This window comes from Panulirus ornatus, chromosome 47 (assembly GCF_036320965.1).
Source record: "Panulirus ornatus isolate Po-2019 chromosome 47, ASM3632096v1, whole genome shotgun sequence".
NCBI classification, from domain to species: Eukaryota; Metazoa; Arthropoda; class Malacostraca; order Decapoda; family Palinuridae; genus Panulirus; species Panulirus ornatus.
In genome coordinates this window covers 6,613,623-6,632,743 of record NC_092270.1, presented here as the reverse complement: position 1 = coordinate 6,632,743, position 19,121 = coordinate 6,613,623, and the positions used below count along the sequence as shown (strand labels likewise).

At 48.9% G+C, this 19,121-nt stretch overlaps 1 protein-coding gene across 20 annotated transcripts in view; it reads left to right on the top strand.

The window, feature by feature from the left end:
- The window catches only part of Ssdp (Sequence-specific single-stranded DNA-binding protein), a 326,860-nt gene that overhangs the window by 62,138 nt on the left and 245,601 nt on the right, over positions 1-19,121 (top strand). For all 20 annotated transcript variants that reach the window (XR_011716166.1, XR_011716165.1, XR_011716159.1 and 17 more), the window contains exon 4: positions 16,382-16,466. Coding sequence is in view for 8 of the 20 variants with exons in the window: in XM_071689595.1 (XP_071545696.1) it covers positions 16,382-16,466 (85 nt within the window). In the remaining 12 variants the exon portion in view is untranslated. The remainder of the gene's footprint in view (positions 1-16,381; positions 16,467-19,121) is intronic.

Sequence of the window (19,121 nt, the reverse complement as noted above, 5' to 3'; positions counted from 1 at the left end):
ATGAGGTGTTACACACCACGCAGGCCGCATGGTGGTGATAACATGATAGTGTGGTTGACTGTCGGTCGTCGTATTGGTGAACCGACCACACGTCAGGACCAGACTCTCTGAACTACGTCTTCATAAAGAGATGCACAACACTTGTGGCTCGAGAGCTGGGAATGTTGTGGGGGAGGAGAAAGGTAAGGTCTGGCTGGACTCGGGCATCATACCCGAGTGTTTGACCCTGGCTCACATCGCCTCACTCCACTAGGGAAGTATATTGATCCCACATTATATGCCAAACGGGAATCACTCACACTGAGCCCCTTTTACGGAATTGATAAACTACATAACCCAGGACAGCAAGTTATCATGGCAGGAAAATCTCATTGCCATTCACATTTGGGTGAGCCTTACGATGAAGTGGTGGAGGTACTGGAGAACACAGTGGCTCATAAAGTAGTTTACAAATTGTGTTCAGGTAGCGCATGAAATGCCTGGTGTGGGAATAACTGGGAAAACTGGGAAGGCTGGCATTGGAACGTGTTTAAGGAGCAGATGACAGCGCTCTGTTATGATTTGAGTCAGTTTCCATTGTGTCGTCTTGTAGAGGAACTGTGCTCACACCTCCTGCCGATCCTCTTTGTTATATCTCACGTTACTGTGGTCTCCCGGCCACGTTGACCCATACCCGATGATGCTAGTGTTAATAACGACATGAGGTCGGCAGGAGACGCTTTGAGAATACTTAGACATAAACCTGTGGACATATGATTGTCAATGGTGAGGCAGTTCCGAGGACATTGTTGCTGGGTAGTTAATACGCACGCCAGTCGCACTGTTCACTTCGGGGTAATAATGTCTTCTAACGTGACCTTCAGCCGACACAACACAGCAGCTGGTGTCTCCTCCGAGAAGATGGCACGCGCGATTTTACGGACCTGTAAAGAATTGTCGGTGTCGTGCACCCGTCAGCGGACGGTGTGTTGTTCTTGTGGCTTCCGTGTCGTCGTCCCGTGAGCTGTGACGCCACACGGTTAACAGAGGCCCGCTGAGGCTCCTCCATCACACGGGTGACGGTCGCCGATTTCATCCTGAGCCCATAGATGTATGGTGTGTGTGTGTGCGCTAACGCCGTCCATCTGGGCGGACGAAGCGGCATGTAGAAGGTGTGTGTTGGGGGTCTGACGGCGAGACCTCGCATTTTGCTGCCGTGAAGAATCCGAGCCAAAATGGCAACAGCTGAAGTCACTTGAGGGTGTAGGTAGTCGCGGGGACGCTGACGAGAAAGGGGAGGGGGAGTTATAACCATCACGGTTTCCGTAACGGAGCGCAGTGCAAGGCGCGGTGCCCAGTTCCTCCCTCTTGGCGGGACAAGCCTGGAAGACGACTGTATAGTTATGCTCCTCGAGTGCGTGGCATCGGGCGCGTGAAAGCACTGGACACATGCAGGGAGGCGGGACTGTTCATCGCCGCGCTGCCCCCAGCTACACCAGAGGCCGCGCGGGGGAGAATGTTAAGGAAGGTCCACGATGGATACCACCACATGAGCTATGACCCCACCAGAGGTGGTTGGTGACGCTGGGGGCACGGCCGTCCGTGGCTGGGGGGGGTCACGCCCAACAGCTTGGGTGAAGGGGACGACACACACTAGGGGGCCGCCGGGTCGTGCTGGTGGGGGCAGGCAGGCAGGTATGCTGTTGCAGGTCAGGTTGGCATGACCTTGCCCACGTGATCTGGTAGTGTGGGAAGGCTACCCCCCCCCCCCCCCCCCCCCCCAGTGCAACAGCCGATGTTGGGTATCAGTGAGGATGCCTCGGTCTCACACTCGCCACTAAGGACGTTTTCCCCTATGGTTATCTGTGGAGCCACCCGCCCTTATCGACCCGGTGGTGATGGACCCGGTCCTCAGCGTCTCCCGGACGGCGTACACCGCGCGTAATGTTTACCTTTGACGTCACAGCTATGACGTTACCTTGACGTCACAGCTGTGACGTTACCTCGACATCACAATCTTGCGATTATGTTAGCTCCTCACAAAGAGAAAGATGAGAAATACTGCACAAGGCCATGTGTACTGAAATATACGAAACATTTGAGTCGTTTTATGGACTAGAGAATTGCAGAGGGTTAAATACAATGTTACGTACTCACAGTTGGAAAGTGTGTGTGTGTGTGTATGTGTATGTGTGTGTGCGTACCCTGATGTGAAAAATGTGTGGAATCCAATCATGTCCCGAGCGTTGGGATTTGGCTTCGCCCTCCATATAGGTTCGTCTATTTTAGTTGGCCATTACCCAATAATTCTCTTATACATTAAAATGTATTAAAGACTTACCACCGGGACCCGCTCAACTGCCCCCCCCCCCCCCCCCCCCCCGGAGGGGAGAGGAGTTAAAAGGCAGGTGGATGGATGCTGACGGTGTGTCCCTGAGAGAGAGAGAGAGAGAGAGAGAGAGAGAGAGAGAGAGAGAGAGAGAGAGAGAGAGAGAGAGAGAGAGAGAGAGGCTCGGGACAAAATAAGAACGCTCAAATGGCTGTGACATCTACACGATTTTCGATTGAGGTCAGGTTGGTTCCGAGGAGAGTAGGTCAGACCTGGTCAGAAATGACTTTTTTTAGATTCAGGTCAGATGAAATGAAACGTAGGGAAGCAAGCTGGTTCAGGTCACGAGACAGGTCGTCCGTAGATGAGCAGGTACGGTGTGACCAGAAGCGAGGTCACAGGGGACACGCCTTGCTTGGCTGGGGGTCAGGCCTTTCCCGCCGGAGTGTAGCAGAGCAGGTCATACTAGGTCACGTTAGACGTGGAGCGATCACGTCATCATCCCGGGGGTCACGCTGGACCGTTGTTGACCGGGTCACGTCCGACCTGTGTGGACCAGCCCAGGTCACATCTAGGAGAGATTCTACCTCACCATACTCAAGACACAGGATCGAATCCCGAGCTGTCTGACCTGGTAACTTGACCCACTTACCCCACCCCACTCCACCCCACCCCACACTGTTTCCCTCTTCTAGAAATATGACCACGAGAACTGTGTGTGTGTGTGTGTGTATGTTTGTGTGGCGTGTGTATGTGTGTGTGTGTGTGTGTGTGTGTGTGTGTGTGTGTATATGTTTGTGTGGTGTGTGTGTGTGTGTGTGTGTGTGTGTGTGTGTGTGTGTGTGTGTGTGTGTTCACGCGCGCGCTCCTTGTGTGGTGTGTGTATATGTGTGTGTGTGTGTGTGTGTGTGTGTGTGTGTGTGTGTGTGTTCACGCGCGCGCTCCTTGTGTGGTGTGTGCATATGCGTGTGTGTGTGTGTGTGTATGTGAATGTGTGGTGTGTGTGTGTGTGTGTGTGGTGTGTATGTGTGTGTGTGTTTGTGTGGTGTGTGTATATGTGTGTGTGTTCGCGCGCGCGCGTCTTGACCCAGGACACAGAACCTAACCTGGCCAACAGACAACAGAGCAGCGTAATAGAAGTTAACCCAGCGCGTGGCCCTGGCTGGGTTAATGTGATGGAGGGATCATAGTTGTGCGGGAGACACTCCACCCCGGCCCCAGGTGTTGCCGGGGGGCTGACAACACTGTGTTGTGGTGACGGTCGTAAGCGCTTTGGTATAACACCCGTGTCGTGGGCAGGTCGACACAGCGGAGGCCACACAGTATAGCGTGGCCTCGGCGTTCGGTCCAGAGGAGACCGTCCTTTCCCTGCTCCTGAGTGTAGGGCGTGTCCACGATGGTTAGCCAGGGTCCTTTGAGGGGCTTTGTATTGTAAATACTGATAGTGGTATTGGTGTGTGTGTGTGTGATAGCTAGATAGATAGATAGATAGATAGAGAGAGAGAGAGAGAGAGAGAGAGAGAGAGAGAGAGAGAGAGAGAGAGAGAGAGAGAGAGAGAGAGAGTTTGACCTGACCAGATAGAGATGAGAGAGAGAGAGAGAGAGAGAGAGAGAGAGAGAGAGAGAGAGAGAGAGAGAGAGAGAGAGAGAGAGAGTTTGTGACCTGACCACCCCCTTTCGTGACCTCTGGTCCTAACCTGGGACAGATTGTGGGGAGTGGGGTAGGCGATCATGAGGATATACGTGGCGTAAACTGGATCACGACGGACGCAGGGGGAACTTGTCGACCCTCAGCTACTTTGGGTCGGGCAGTGGCCTCCCGTGACGTCACTGGCCATGCACCAGTCACGCTCGCGTCTTGAATGGCCCTTCCCACACTCGTGACGTAACTGTCACCAGCCGGTGTTACGTGGAGTGCCCCTCGTCACAGCTTTTAATTAACCTGTCTCTCGTTGTTGTGACGGCTGCGTTACGTTCGTGCAAGTAGTACCCGTATGGGGACGACCCGTGGTGACGTCAGCACACGCACACCAGCTGATTGTCCAGTGACGTCATCGGACGCCATGTGATTGTCTGGTGACGTCACACACATACACACACGCAGCAGATAACTCCAGTCATACCAGTTCATTGCCTTGTGACGTCATCAGATCCCATTGGATTGTGTAGTGATGTCACACGCTAAATGATTCATTTTGTTGACATTTATTTAATACTTCAGCCTACGTTTAACGTATAAGGATGTTAAGCGTCAAGTCACGTCCCTCTGTTAAACATTAAGACTCATATTCCAGCATTTTGTTGGGGTCAGTCGTCAGTAATGCTCGCCCCACCTACAGAAACCCACTTGGAAATAATAATTTCCGTAATTGGTCGCCAGTAAAAACGTGCGCCATGCGCTGGAAACGCTAGTTTTGTGAGTCGGATTTTCGAGGGGTTGTTGGTCGTGTTTTTTTGTTTTTTTTCGCTCCCAACACTGAGCCTCGTGTGACTGTACGTAATGCACCGTGGGAGTAGGGGATCGGTGCCACTGAAGGTGTGGAGTCTGGCACCACTGGAAGGTGTGGCTTGGTAGCCTGTACCACTGAATTTGTGGCATGGGAGCCTGATACCATTGAAGGTGTGGCATGGGAGCCTGGTACCATTGAAGGTGTGGCATGGGAGCCTGGTACCATTGAAGGTGTGGCATGGGAGCCTGGTAACACTGAAGGTGTGAGTGTGGAGCCTGGTAACACTGAAAGTGTGGGTGTGGAGCCTGGTAACACTGAAGGTGTGGTTTCTATGTTTATTACCACAGAAGGTGTGGCCTTGGAGCCTGGTACTATTGGAGGTGTGGTAATGGGTGCTTGGTACCACTCAGAGCATCGGAATGTAGGAATTTGGTCCTGTTAAAGATAACGTAGTATGTGGGAGTCTGGTAACACTAAAGATAATGGAGTGTGGGAGCCCGCTGCCACTGAATAAAACGGAATTGGATCCTGATAACACTGAACATAACGGGAGTTAGTGAGCGCGATACCACTGGAGGAAAACAGGGTTGGATCCTGGTACCACTGAGGATAAGGATAACCCCCGTGTGCCATATCGTGTATGTAGTACTTTCGATTACATGACTGAATCACTTGTTCTTTCGTTATTTTTTTATATATTGTTCTGTAAGTGACGTGCCTATCGTTATAATGATTACTTATATATACTAATATACATTTTAGATATCGTGTCTGCCACACTCCTGCAGATGTCACGCCGCAATTTTATAACCGCGCTGGTTCGTCGTTTACATCTGCAGTTTGTCGCTGTGTCGTTTATATTCTCACGTCAGCAGCTGCGAGGCCGTATACCGCTGACAGCTGCTGTCCCTCCCCCGCAAGTCTGTCCCTTCCCCCCCTGCAAGTCTTATCTTGGTGACGGGGTTGGAGAATCACTCCTCCGCCACGCGATAAGGGCGCCATCTGTATATTGATGTGGCCACCGCTTCTGATTGGTCCAGCCTGGTAGGCCGGCAACCAGTCACCGGGAGGCTGGCGTATAATCATCTTTTCCACCCATGGCCACTGAGAGATCTTGGCTATATATATATATATATATATATATATATATATATATATATATATATATATATATATATATATGTGTGTGTGTGTGTGTGTGTGTGTGAAATAATGGGAAACACGGGGCCAAGGATCGGTGTTATCTTGGGGGAAATATTTAGGAAACGAGTCGGTCATGTTTCACTCTTCCTCCTGCAGTTGTGTATATCAGGAAATGTATTTGTCAAGTTCCGATATTAACCCCTCTCTCCTCCCCTTTCACTGGTGCCAGATGAAACCGCCAACTTAAGAGTCAAGTTTCACATTCTCTCTCTCTCTCTCTCTCTCTCTCTCTCTCTCTCTCTCTCTCTCTCTCTCTCTCTCTCTCTCTCTCTCTCTCTCTCTCTCTCGGTGTCTCATTATGAGAAGGAGAAAGTGCTCCAGGTGCAGTTGGTTGTCGACCCAGTTTTCCTTCCTCAGTTGTGTGTATAAGAAAGCAAGGTATGTAAAGGGAGGGTGCTTCAAGTGCGTGTTTTGAGTGCGTAAGCTGCGCGTGCCGTTGTTCCCTTGAGGGAGCGTATGTGGGAGGATGCGTAAAGTGTGTGTGTGTGTGTGTGTGTGTGTGTGTGTGTGTGTGTGTGTGTGTGTGTAGTAGGTATACAGTGTGCGTATGTGTATGACATTACAGGCCCGTAAGGTGTGTGTGTGTGTGTGTGTGTGTGTGTGTGTGAGGATGCGTAGGGTGCGCGCGTGTGTGTAGTAGGTATACAGTGTGTGCGTATGCGTATGGCATTACAGGCCCGTAAGGTGTGGGTGGGTGGGTGCGAAGGTGCCTCTGTGGGTGGGTGAGGTGAGGTGTGCGTGTGTGGGTGCCTCAAGTGGTCACTCGGGCGCCTCTTTGAACGCCATTTAGATTCATGTTCTATCCTGGACTCATATTCAGGCGTTGGTCATGCAGGCGTCGCGGGACGAAACCTGATGAGGAAGCAGCGGGTGGGGTGGTGGTGGTGGAGGGGGGAGTTGGCCGGCCGGCTGAAGCGCTCCCACGACGCTCCAAGGGGGGGGGGAGAGAGAGAGAGAGAGAGAGAGAGAGAGAGAGAGAGAGAGAGAGAGAGAGAGATCTTGAGGAAGTAGAAGCGGGAAAACAGAGTGGCTGATGTGTCGAGGCGGCGGAGACGGGGAGGAATGAGTCGTCAGCTGGGGGTGGGTGGGTGGGTGGGAACGTTCCCGGCACCAGCTTGCTTTCTGGCTGACTGTGGCTGACAGTTAAAAAGAGAGTGTGTCTCAGTCAGCCAGTCTTGACCCTTCTTCTATTAACTGTCAGCCTCAGCCTGCATGATATGAACGGCCCGGCACCAGGTGTGTGGTGGTGATTAGCCCCTTAGCGAGTCATGCACATCCCATTATAACATGTATCGTCAGACAGTGGCTACTGTAGAGAGAGAGAGAGAGAGAGAGAGAGAGAGAGAGAGAGAGAGAGAGAGAGAGAGAGAGAGAGGTAGGGGTTGTCTGCCCCCTCAAGAACATTTGCTTGCATGCCTCTCAGACGCCTTTTCCCACCGTACAGAAATTAGCTCACTGTCTCTCTTAACACGGAGACTACCTTACGGATGTCTTGTCCTCGCCAGCAGACCACTGACCATGTCAAGGTGTTCGACAGAAAAGATTTTTCTTTGACTTTCGTTGTGGGAGGGAAGGAGGAAGTTAAAGTCAGCGCGGGACACGGGACGCGCACATGCCCTGATCCATCACGTAAAAGAAATTTCCATTAAATTTGGAATAATCTTTAACCTGACTCTCATCCCAAAACAAGATAACAACTTTCACTCGTTAAAGATAAATTGGCCGGATCTCGTGGATCTTCTAAACGAGAGAGAGAGAGAGAGAGATGGCACCCGTATTTGGCACTTTCCAACGCGCTTGCACCCCTCCAGACCAGGTTGCGGTTGTGGGTCTGCCAGTCATAGTGCTGATGAGAATATCAAATAAGAAATTGCGATGGAAACGTACTTATTAAATAGCCTAACCCGACAAGGATCAGACATCAAAATCGTCGTTAGTGTCTGAAATTGGTCGGACTTAACTACTGCCTGTCGCATCGTAGAAGGTAATTCCTTGAATATGTTGGTGGGAGACGTGAACTGGCTGGTTGCGTGGTTACAGCTGGCCATTAGGCTGTTTAGCTGGCTGATAGAGGCCGGTTGGCCGGGGGAATGGTTGTGATAAGGTGACCTCAGACTGATAGAGGTGGTCGGGTGGCTGTTGGCGAACTGGTCTGGGTCGCACACACACACACACACACACACACACACACACCAACAACAGCTCTGCCCGTCAGGTTGAACCACCTGAGGCAGTCAGTCAGTCAGTGTAGGGGGTGTAGCCTGGGGGGGGGGGGTTGGGGGATAGCCAGTGAAAGGGGGGGGGGGCCTTAGCGGGAGGCGTGGCGAGGGGGGTTGGCGTGGCGGCGCGGGGTGCCGAGTGGAAGGGGTCAGGCTTGGTGAGACTTGAGCGACCGAGACGGGAGATGGATAGAGAGAGAGAGAGTATTGCCTCCCTGAAGAGGGCAAGAAGGATGGATCATGACAGACAGGAAGGATTTCTCCATACATTTTGCGATGTTGATGATTTACCCCTGATTTAATTTCCCTCATTTAAAAAGTTGGTTTACTGGTAGTGATGATATCCGTAGTAACTCGTTACTTCAACAAGTAACGCCGACAGTAACACTTGTCACGCCAAGTATATACCCGGGCAAGAGATGTTTACAGTTTAAGATTTTAAACTACGTAATTTAGTTCATTTTATTATTACTTTACTTGAAATTATCGTTGAATATTTACCCATAGAATGTTCTTTCTTTTCAAATGGTGTCCTAGCTTCGTCCCTTCGATGTATATCAACTGACTGTTATATTTCTCTCTTGTGTCTCCCCTGATGATGTGATTATTACACGAAAGTGCACTTGGGAACTTTTCGTGTTTCATTTTCCCCGTGGACTCATAGGAATATAGTTAGAAATATACTTTTCAAAACTGAAATGATATCTGGCGTTGGTGAGATGAAATCTTATATGTGGGCGTGAGGAGGTAATGGGTGTAGCTTTTTTCTTGGTAAACCGTTTACCGTAAAAAGTTAACAGGTTGAGTGGACCCTAACTGTTTACCGGCAAACAATGGAGTTGACTGGCCTTCGTAACAGTTTACAGGGTTGACTGCCCTCCCTAACTTGACCGTAAAACCGTTGACAGAGTTGAGTGTCCCCGTAACTGTTTACCGTAAAACAGTTTACAGAGTGGCCGTATGGCTGTTTACCGTAAAACAATTTACAGAGTGGCCGTATGGCTGTTTACCGTAAAACAATTTACAGAGTGGCCGTATGGCTGTTTACCGTAAAACAATTTACAGAGTGGCCGTATGGCTGTTTACCGTAAAACAGTTTACAGAGTAGAGTGGCCCCGTGACTGTTTACCGTAAGACAGTTGACAGAGTAGAGTGGCCTCGTGGCTATTTACCGTAAAACAGTTTACAGAGTAGAGTGGCCCCTTGGCTGTTTACCGTAAAACAGTTTACAGAGTTGAGTGGCCCCTTGGCTGTTTACCGTAAAACAGTTTACAGAGTTGAGTGGCCCCTTGGCTGTTTACCGTAAAATAGTTTACAGAGTAGAGTGGCCCCGTGGCTGTTTACCGTAAAACAGTTTACAGAGTGGAGTGGCCCCGTTGCTGTTTACCGTAAAATAGTTTACAGAGTAGAGTGGCCCCGTAACTGTTTACCGTAAAACAGTTTACAGAGTGGAGTGGCCCCGTGGCTGTTTACCGTAAAACAGTTTACAGAGTGGAGTGGCCTCGTGGCTATTTACCGTAAAATAGTTTACAGAGTAGAGTGGCCCCGTGGCTGTTTACCGTAAAACAGTTTACAGAGTGGAGTGGCCCCGTGGCTGTTTACCGTAAAATAGTTTACAGAGTAGAGTGGCCCCGTAACTGTTTACCGTAAAACAGTTTACAGAGTGGAGTGGCCCCGTGGCTGTTTACCGTAAAACAGTTTACAGAGTGGAGTGGCCTCGTGGCTATTTACCGTAAAACAGTTTACAGAGTTGAGTGGCCCCGAAAAAAAAGAAAAAAAAAGAAAATGGAGTTGTGTGGGGACTTGTGGCGAACCCCTTTGGTTTGTTCAGTCCGGTGTGAGCCAGCAAGATAGCGCGAAGAACACCAGCCAGCGTTCACCCCAGAGAGAGAGAGAGAGAGAGAGAGAGAGAGAGAGAGAGAGAGAGAGAGAGAGAGAGAGAGAGAGAGAGAGAGAGAGAATTACATACCGTGGCCGTTGCCGGAGGGGAAGGTTGGCTGGTGGGGTAGGGGGGGGGTTGGGTGGGGTCGAACCAACACCCACACCCACACCTTTCCCCCCCCAGTTGTCTCTCAATAGATTTCGCCAAATTGTTATCACACTGTTGGCCATTGACCTCCCAACACTGACACGCAGGCAGGGTACCTCTAACGTTTTTTTTTTTTTTTTTTTTTTTTAAACGCATACGATAGCAACGGTACATTTGGAAAAGCCTTATAAAAAAGGTAGACAAACATAGTATATTGTATTGTACTATTATGTATATGATTATATATATATATATATATATATATATATATATATATATATATATATATATATATATATATATATATATTTTTTTTTTTTTTTTATACTTTGTCGCTGTCTCCCGCGTTTGCGAGGTAGCGCAAGGAAACAGACGAAAGAAAATATATATATATATATATATATATATATATATATATATATATATATATATATATATATATATATATATATATATACGTGTGTATAGTACATGGACTTCCAGAGTCCACGTTGGAAACGAAGAAGGACCCCGATCCCCCTGAAAATCCTGGCGAGATTTTGTTAAAAATTCAGGAGGAAAGAGATCCTGGTTTTGTGTGTGTGTGTGTGTGTTGGTCACGACTGTACTGTGTGATTGTGCTCATTACTGGGGCTTCTCCGCCCACCCATGCCTCTCACGGTCCCACCCGTACTGCCCCAGCCCACCCTCGCCGCCCATACGGGGTCCCTGACCCCTCGCGGCCCCACCCACCCACACACACACACACACACACACACACACACACACACACACACACACACACACGAGGGGTAACGGAAGTCATGGCTGAGCCGCCAGTTCTTTCCTGTAATTTTGACTTTCGTAAGAAATTTATTATTATTATTATTATTATTATTATTATTATTATTATTATTATTATTATCGGTATTATTATTATTATTGATTTGTTGTGGTCTTGTTATTATTTTTCGGTGCTAGTAAAATATTTCTTAAATTTGTTTTTTTATTATATTTATTTATATTTATATAATAAAAAATATTTTTTTGAAAATGTATAATTTCCAATTGAAGAGCGTTCGGTGTTATGTTGAAAAAAACTCCAAATATATCGTACAAGTTTCGGATATTATCGTCTAAGGATGACGTATTTGCATAACGTAGAGACGGTGTTTCATTTGGGGAAAAATTTAAAAGACTTCGATTAGAAAATACACGAGTTGAGAAGCGCCCTGTGATGCGGCGTCTGCCAGGCGCACGGGAGCTGGCAGTTTCAAACCAGCCACACATTTATCTCATACTAATTCCACCGTCTCCGGAGAACCTCAACTTAACGGTCGTGATATTTTCCGTTGTGGCAACAGAGAAAAGGAAAAGGGAAAAGAGTATGTGGCAACTGCCTGTCACCACTCCATCACACAGCCGGAAAGATCAGAGACGGCGCCTCATCTCTGACAAGTCGGCCATGCTCGTACAGCTCGATATATATTTACGACAGTAGTCGCTTTTCTCTCTCTCTCTCTCTCTCTCTCTCTGTATATTTCGCAAGCATTAGGGCGCGCGAGGTTACGCAAAGCATTCACGCGGTCCGGGGTATACGGACGCGCCGGTTGGCTCACAGCAGTCGTCCCGGCTGATCATCCTATACCGTATGGTGTCAGGTGATGGGTACCTGGCGTACGTAAGGTCCGTAGTATATATATGTACATATATCTGTATTGGTAGTAAGTCATGCGTGCGAGTAGGAAGGGAGGAGGGTGAGTGGTGTCAAGTGAGCAGGAATGTGTAATGTTACCATGGCTGTTTAACCTGTATATGATTGGGGACGCTGAAAATGTAAAATGTTATCTGACGGCAGCACGAATGTAATACTTCCTTGATTTACACACACACACACACACACACACACACACACACACACACACTACCAGTAGACATATTGTCTTCCAATATGTTTTATGACAGAAAGACAGAAGCGAAGAACTGGTGGACGGACATTTTCGACGACCCGTCCTAATTAAACCCGTAACAGACAGAGGAGGCCATCACGCGTGTCTTGTCTCACACTGTGTGTTGGCGCGGCTCTGAAGCCACGGGAAGCCACCAACGCTAGCTGTTGGCACAGCTTCACTTGACAGCTCGGGCGCTGTCTCACACTAGCTGTTGGCACAGACAGGGGGGGGGGGCCCACCCAGCAGTATGTGTTGTCACTCATCTTTGACAACACGGGGTGTGCTGTGCACCAGGTGTTTTCACTTAGCTTTGACAACACGGGGTGTGCCGTGCACCAGGTGTTGTCACTCAGCCACTCAACTTTGACAACCGGGGTGTGCCGTGCACCAGGTGTTGTCACTCAGCTTTGACAACACGGGGTGTGCCGTGCACCAGGTGTTGTCACTCAGCTTTGACAACACGGGGTGTGCCGTGCACCAGGTGTTGTCAGCGGGTCGTGAGTGGCCCGTGGATTAACCCTGTGTCCCCGGCAGAAGCCCATCCTTCCGCGGTGTGTGGAGCCAGGATGATGGCGAGTCACTCTGGGGGCGCCAGGGTCCTGACCCCAGAGACGTGACGGGTCTTGGGGGTTGAGGGGGTGCGGGGGGAGGAGTGGGTTGGGCCAGGCTCGTCAACCTGGCGGAGGGAGGGGGAGTGGGGGAAGAGAGAGAGAGAGAGAGAGAGAGAGAGAGAGAGAGAGAGAGAGAGAGAGAGAGAGAGAGAGAGGTGAGTGAGCCAGCGTGGGATCGTTGCGTGTGGGAGCGTTGAGGTCTCCACCAGCAGCAGCAGCCGTCCTGGTCCCCAGTATCTGGGGTGGGAGACCTGAGGGGAGGGAAGGGGGGGATGGAGGCGTGAGTGCCCCAGGCTGGGCTCGGGAGGGGGGATGTTGGAGGGGCGTCCTGGAGCCCAACTCTGTCAGGCCTTCTTGTCTTCCATGTTAGTTATGTGTGTATATATATATATATATATATATATATATATATATATATATATATATATATATATATATATATATATATATATATATAAAGAGAGAGAGAGAGAGAGAGAGAGAGAGAGAGAGAGAGAGAGAGAGAGAGAGAGAGAGAGACCAGCTGGGGTACTCAATGCTGTTCAGTGAAATAAAAGGCTTTCATACCAAAGTTATATATATATATATATATATATATATATATATATATATATATATATATATATATATATATATATATATATATATATATAGATCCCTGGGGATAGGGGATAAAGAATACTTCCCACGTATTCCCTGCGTGTCGTAGAAGGCGACTAAAAGGGGAGGGAGCGGGTGGCTGCAAATCCTCCCCTCCTTTTTTTTTTAATTTTCCAAAAGAAGGAACAGAGAATTGGGCCAGGTGAGGGTATTCCCTCAAAGGCCCAGTCCTCTGTTCTTAACGCTACCTCGCTAATGCGGGAAATGGCGAATAGTTTGAAAGAAAAGAATATATATATATATATATATATATATATATATATATATATATATATATATATATATATATATATATATATATGTATTGCTTTGTCGCTGTCTCCCGCGTTTGCGAGGTAGCGCAAGGAAACAAGAAATGGCCCAACCCACCCCCATACACATGTATATACATACGTCCACACACGCAAATATACATACCTACACAGCTTTCCATGGTTTACCCCAGACGATTCACATGCCCTGATTCAATCCACTGACAGCACGGTAACCCTGGTATACCACATCGATCCAATTCACTCTATTCCTTGCCCTCCTTTCACCTTCCTGCATGTTCAGGCCCCGATCACACAAAATCTTTTTCACTCCATCTTTCCACCTCCAATTTGGTCTCCCACTTCTCCTCGTTCCCTCCACCTCCGATACATATATCCTCTTGGTCAATCTTTCCTCACTCATTCTCTCCATGTGCCCAAACCATTTCAAAACACCCTCTTCTGCTCTCTCAACCACGCTCTTTTTATTTCCACACATCTCTCTTACCCTTACGTTACTTACTCGATCAAACCACCTCACACCACACATTGTCCTCAAACATCTCATTTCCAGCACATCCATCCTCCTGCGCACAACTCTATCCATAGCCCACGCCTCGCAACCATACAACATTGTTGGAACCACTATTCCTTCAAACATACCCATTTTTGCTTTCCGAGATAATGTTCTCGACTTCCACACATTCTTCAAGGCTCCCAGGATTTTCGCCCCCTCCCCCACCCTATGATCCACTTCCGCTTCCATGGTTCCATCCGCTGCCAGATCCACTCCCAGATATCTAAAACACTTTACTTCCTCCAGTTTTTCTCCATTCAAACTTACCTCTCAATTGACTTGACCCTCAACCCTACTGTACCTAATAACCTTGCTCTTATTCACATTTACTCTTAACTTTCTTCTTTCACACACTTTACCAAACTCAGTAACCAGCTTCTGCAGTTTCTCACATGAATCAGCCACCAGCGCTGTATCATCAGCGAACAACAACTGACTCACTTCCCAAGCTCTCTCATCCCCAACAGACTTCATACTTGCCCCTCTCTCCAAAACTCTTGCATTCACCTCCCTAACAACCCCATCCATAAACAAATTAAACAACCATGGAGACATCACACACCCCTGCCGCAAACCTACATTCACTGAGAACCAATCACTTTCCTCTCTTCCTACACGTACACATGCCTTACATCCTCGATAAAAACTTTTCACTGCTTCTAACAACTTGCCTCCCACACCATATATTCTTAATACCTTCCACAGAGCATCTCTATCAACTCTATCATATGCCTTCTCCAGATCCATAAATGCTGCATACAAATCCATTTGCTTTTCTAAGTATTTCTCACATACATTCTTCAAAGCAGACACCTGATCCACACATCCTCTACCACTTCTGAAACCACACTGCTCTTCCCCAATCTGATGCTCTGTATATGCCTTCACCCTCTCAATCAATACCCTCCCATATAATTTACCAGGAATACTCAACAAACTTATACCTCTGTACTTTGAGCACCCACTCTCATCCCCTTTGCCTTTGTACAATGGCACTATGCACGCATTCCGCCAATCCTCAGGCACCTCAAAATGAGTTATACATACATTAAATAACCTTACCAACCAGTCAGTAATACAGTCACCCCCTTTTTTAATAAATGCCACTGCAATACCATCCAAACCTGCTGCCTTGCCGGCTTTCATCTTCCGCAAAGCTTTTACTACCTCTTCTCTGTTTACCAAATCATTTTCCCTAACCCTCTCACTTTGCACACCACCTCGACCAAAACACCCTATATCTGCCACTCTATCATCAAACACATTCAACAAACCTTCAAAATACACACTCCATCTCCTCACATCACCACTACTTGTTATCACCTCCCCATTTGCGCCCTTCACTGAAGTTCCCATTTGCTCCCTTGTCTTACGCACTTTATTTACCTATGAGTCCACGGGGTAATTGAAACACGATAATAAGTTTTGGATCCGAGTGCACTTTCGTGTCATAATCACATCATGTACACACATGTACATAACCATAATTGCTGTGTGTGTGTGTGTGTGTGTGTGTGTGTGTCTGTCTGTCTGTCTCTGGCTGTCAGTCATTATTTTTTTACTTATTCATAAATTAATCTTTATGAGTGAATTACAATTAGTATGAAGTAAGGAAGGAAGGAAGGAAGGAAGGTTGGGTCGACGGACGAGGACACCGTCTCGTCTCTCGTTGAGTGACTCGCGAGTCACATTACGGGCGGGAGCCACGCGGAAGCCTGGCTGTGTATCGCTGCTGCTGGTGATAGTGGTGATAACTGTGTTGGTGATGACGTGTGCCACCCACCCACTGGGGGGGGGGGGGGCACACATGCAGGTGGACCGTGGTGGTCCCCCCCCCCCCCTTTACTGGAGCCGGGACGGCACACACACACACACACACACACACATTATGTGTGTATATATATATATATATATATATATATATATATATATATATATATATATATATATAGATAGATAGATAGATAGATAGATAGATAGATAGATAGGTAGGTAGATAGATAGATAGATCTATCTCTTTGACCTAAGTTAAGGCTGCCCTCCCCGTGTCTTGGTCCAGGGCCGCCCCTGCCGTGTGTTAAGGCTAGCCTCACCCAGTGTTAAGACTCCAGTATTAATGTGCTGTTTGTCCCTCCCTCACAGCGTGTTCTGGGACCTGTACTGCGCGGCCCCGGAGCGGCGCGACACCTGCGAGCACTCCAGCGAGGCTAAAGCCTTCCACGACTACGTGAGTACCTCTGTTGTGGTCTACTGCCTCCCTCACTCCCTGCCTGCCTGCCTGCCTCTCACTCAGTCCCTCCCTCACTCACTCACTCACTCACTCCTGTCCTTTGTCCCCCTCTGCCTTCGGTATTGCCACTCTGTCTAATGCACCTACTCTTGTAGTGCCATGCTGTCTACTGTACCTGTTCTTGTAGTGCCATGCTGTCTACTGTAGCTGTTCTTGTAGTGCCACGCTGTCTACTGTACCTGTTCTTGTAGTGTCACACTGTCTACTGTACCTGTTCTTGTAGTGTCACACTGTCTACTGTACCTGTTCTTGTAGTGCCACGCTGTCTACTGTACCTGTTCTTGTAGTGTCACGCTGTCTACTGTAGCTGTTATTTTAGTGTCACACTGTCTACTGTACCTGTTCTTGTAGTGTCACACTGTCTACTGTAGCTGTTCTTCTAGTGTCACACTGTCTACTGTATCCGTTCTTGTATTGCCACTTTCTGATACATTGTCACTGCTGGGCTGTTCCTTTTTTTTTTTTTTGAGAACATTTGTAGTGCTACTTCCTTGTACAGTGACTCTGTAGGGCCACTCGTCTGTCAGTGCCTCTGGTGCCACTTTCTGTATTGCCTCTTGTAGTGCCACCCTTTTTTTTTTGTTTAGTGCTCATGGAGTGCCACTTCAAAGGTGCTCCTGCAGTGATACTTCTACAGTGCCTCTGTAATGCTACCCTCCCTTACACAGTGATCCTCTAGTGCCACTTCTTCACTCCCTCATGCAGTTGTCCTGCAGTGCCACTTCCTCCACAGTGCCTTTAGTGCCACTCTCACTTGTGCAGTGCTTCTGTCATGTCTCACGAGGCACTTCGTCCACCCACAGCTTGGCCTGTGTGTGTGTGTGTTTCACTGTCCATCACAGATGGTCCACAGCTGGGTATGCCATTCAGAACGACGATCCGTTTTCTTCCAGGGTTTAACTGTAGAACTGTGGTGTCGGACGAATGACGGTGTGTGTGATAAGGCTGGAAGCGTAGTAGTAATAATGTCTACTCCGTCTGTTGTGTGTGTGTGTGTGTGTGTGTGTGTGTGTGTGTGTGTGTGTGTGTACTTGCATGTAGCCACACCACTCCAGTGTTGCGATCGGTACTCGAGATTGACTGCCTGTTGTAGTGTCGTGCCTTCCTCCGATCACCTCAGAAGCGCCGCTGATACATCCCATAGTTTATGTTTGCCATGATTGACCGTACGAGTGGTCAGTCAGTCAGTCAGTCTGTCTGTCTGTGCTTTCCAAGGATACATGTACATATCTAGGGCCCGGGCCGCTGTTGCCTGTCACCAGTCGCGCTGTGCTCAGAATAGCCCCATTTACCACACACAAAAAAAAGGGGCCGGAGTCCTTGAAAGATACAGAACAGCTCTGGCTTGTAATGCCTTCAGTGAGACCTGCACGTTCCATGGCCATGACTCCGGCCCGTGTATGGGCGTCCATGGCACACCTCCGTGCCAGGGGCCCACGATCCCCTTGATTTTGTTCAGGGGTAGACCGCTGACGCTGTAGCAGGCCTTAGGCATGGCAGTGCCTCAGACAGACGACCACGTGTGATGCACTCCGCATGTATGCGCCTCCATCTGGGGCATGAGTCAGGCATCTTCTTCCGAGGTCATACTTGGTCAATCAGGGGTATTGAGGGTCTGCTATCTGAGGTATATCTTGGGTTATGCGAAGTCCCCCTGAAGGCCGCCCCTCCCCCCCAGCCTGTCCGACGGAGAGGACCGTGTCCCTGACGCAGGGGACAGCATTCCTTTCTGGTCTCAAGACGTTGATCATCCATGCCCCTGGGATGCCATCGCTGTGGTGGTGTCACCTCCTAGGCGGGAGGGGACGGACGTCCTCGTCCGATGCCTATTGGCCTTCGACTTGCAAATCTCTGGAGGATCAGTCACAGGCCCCCGGCCGTCGTATCAGAGGGTCGCACCGTCGTACTCAGGGTTGTCGTGCCGTCGCACTCATGGGCCGTGCCGTCATGCTTGGGGGTTTGGACGCTCCGTGCTCAGGGGTCGTGCTGTCGTTAAGCGAGTGTGTGCGTGTGCTGAGGTTGGTGCGCTTGGTAAGGGCGAACGTTATCTCTGCTGACTACGGCTTTGGACATGACACCCTGGGCTGAGCCGGCCCACAGCTGCCTCTCTCTTTCCTCTCCTCTCCTGTCCTCTCCCACACCCACTGTATCATAACAATGAGACAGGTGCCGTTTGGTGTCCAGGCAGGCAGACCTTTGGTGTTCAGGGTTTGAATTGTCAATTTTGGCCATCTTGGTGGTAGTGTTGTTATCCGTAGCTCCACTTCCTCCTCCTCCTCTCCTCTCTCTCCTTATACTCCTCACCATACCAGTCCTGCTAACTCCCTCGCATACCCAGTATACTCCTGAGGAACATGGTTGTTCAGGGGAGGAGGTAGTCAGTGGGTTTTGGAGGGGAGTAGCGGTTAGTTTGTAGGGCTCGTGGAAGGGAGCCTTTGAGTTCAGTGATGAGGATGATGGGAGGGGAGGTCATTGATGTATGATTACCTCGGGGGCAGGGCTTGCCTGTGTAGGACGTGGCATTCACAGTGTGTAACACCATCCATCGTCAACCGTAAGAGCTTTCACATTTGTTTCTACACCTCTGTAAGA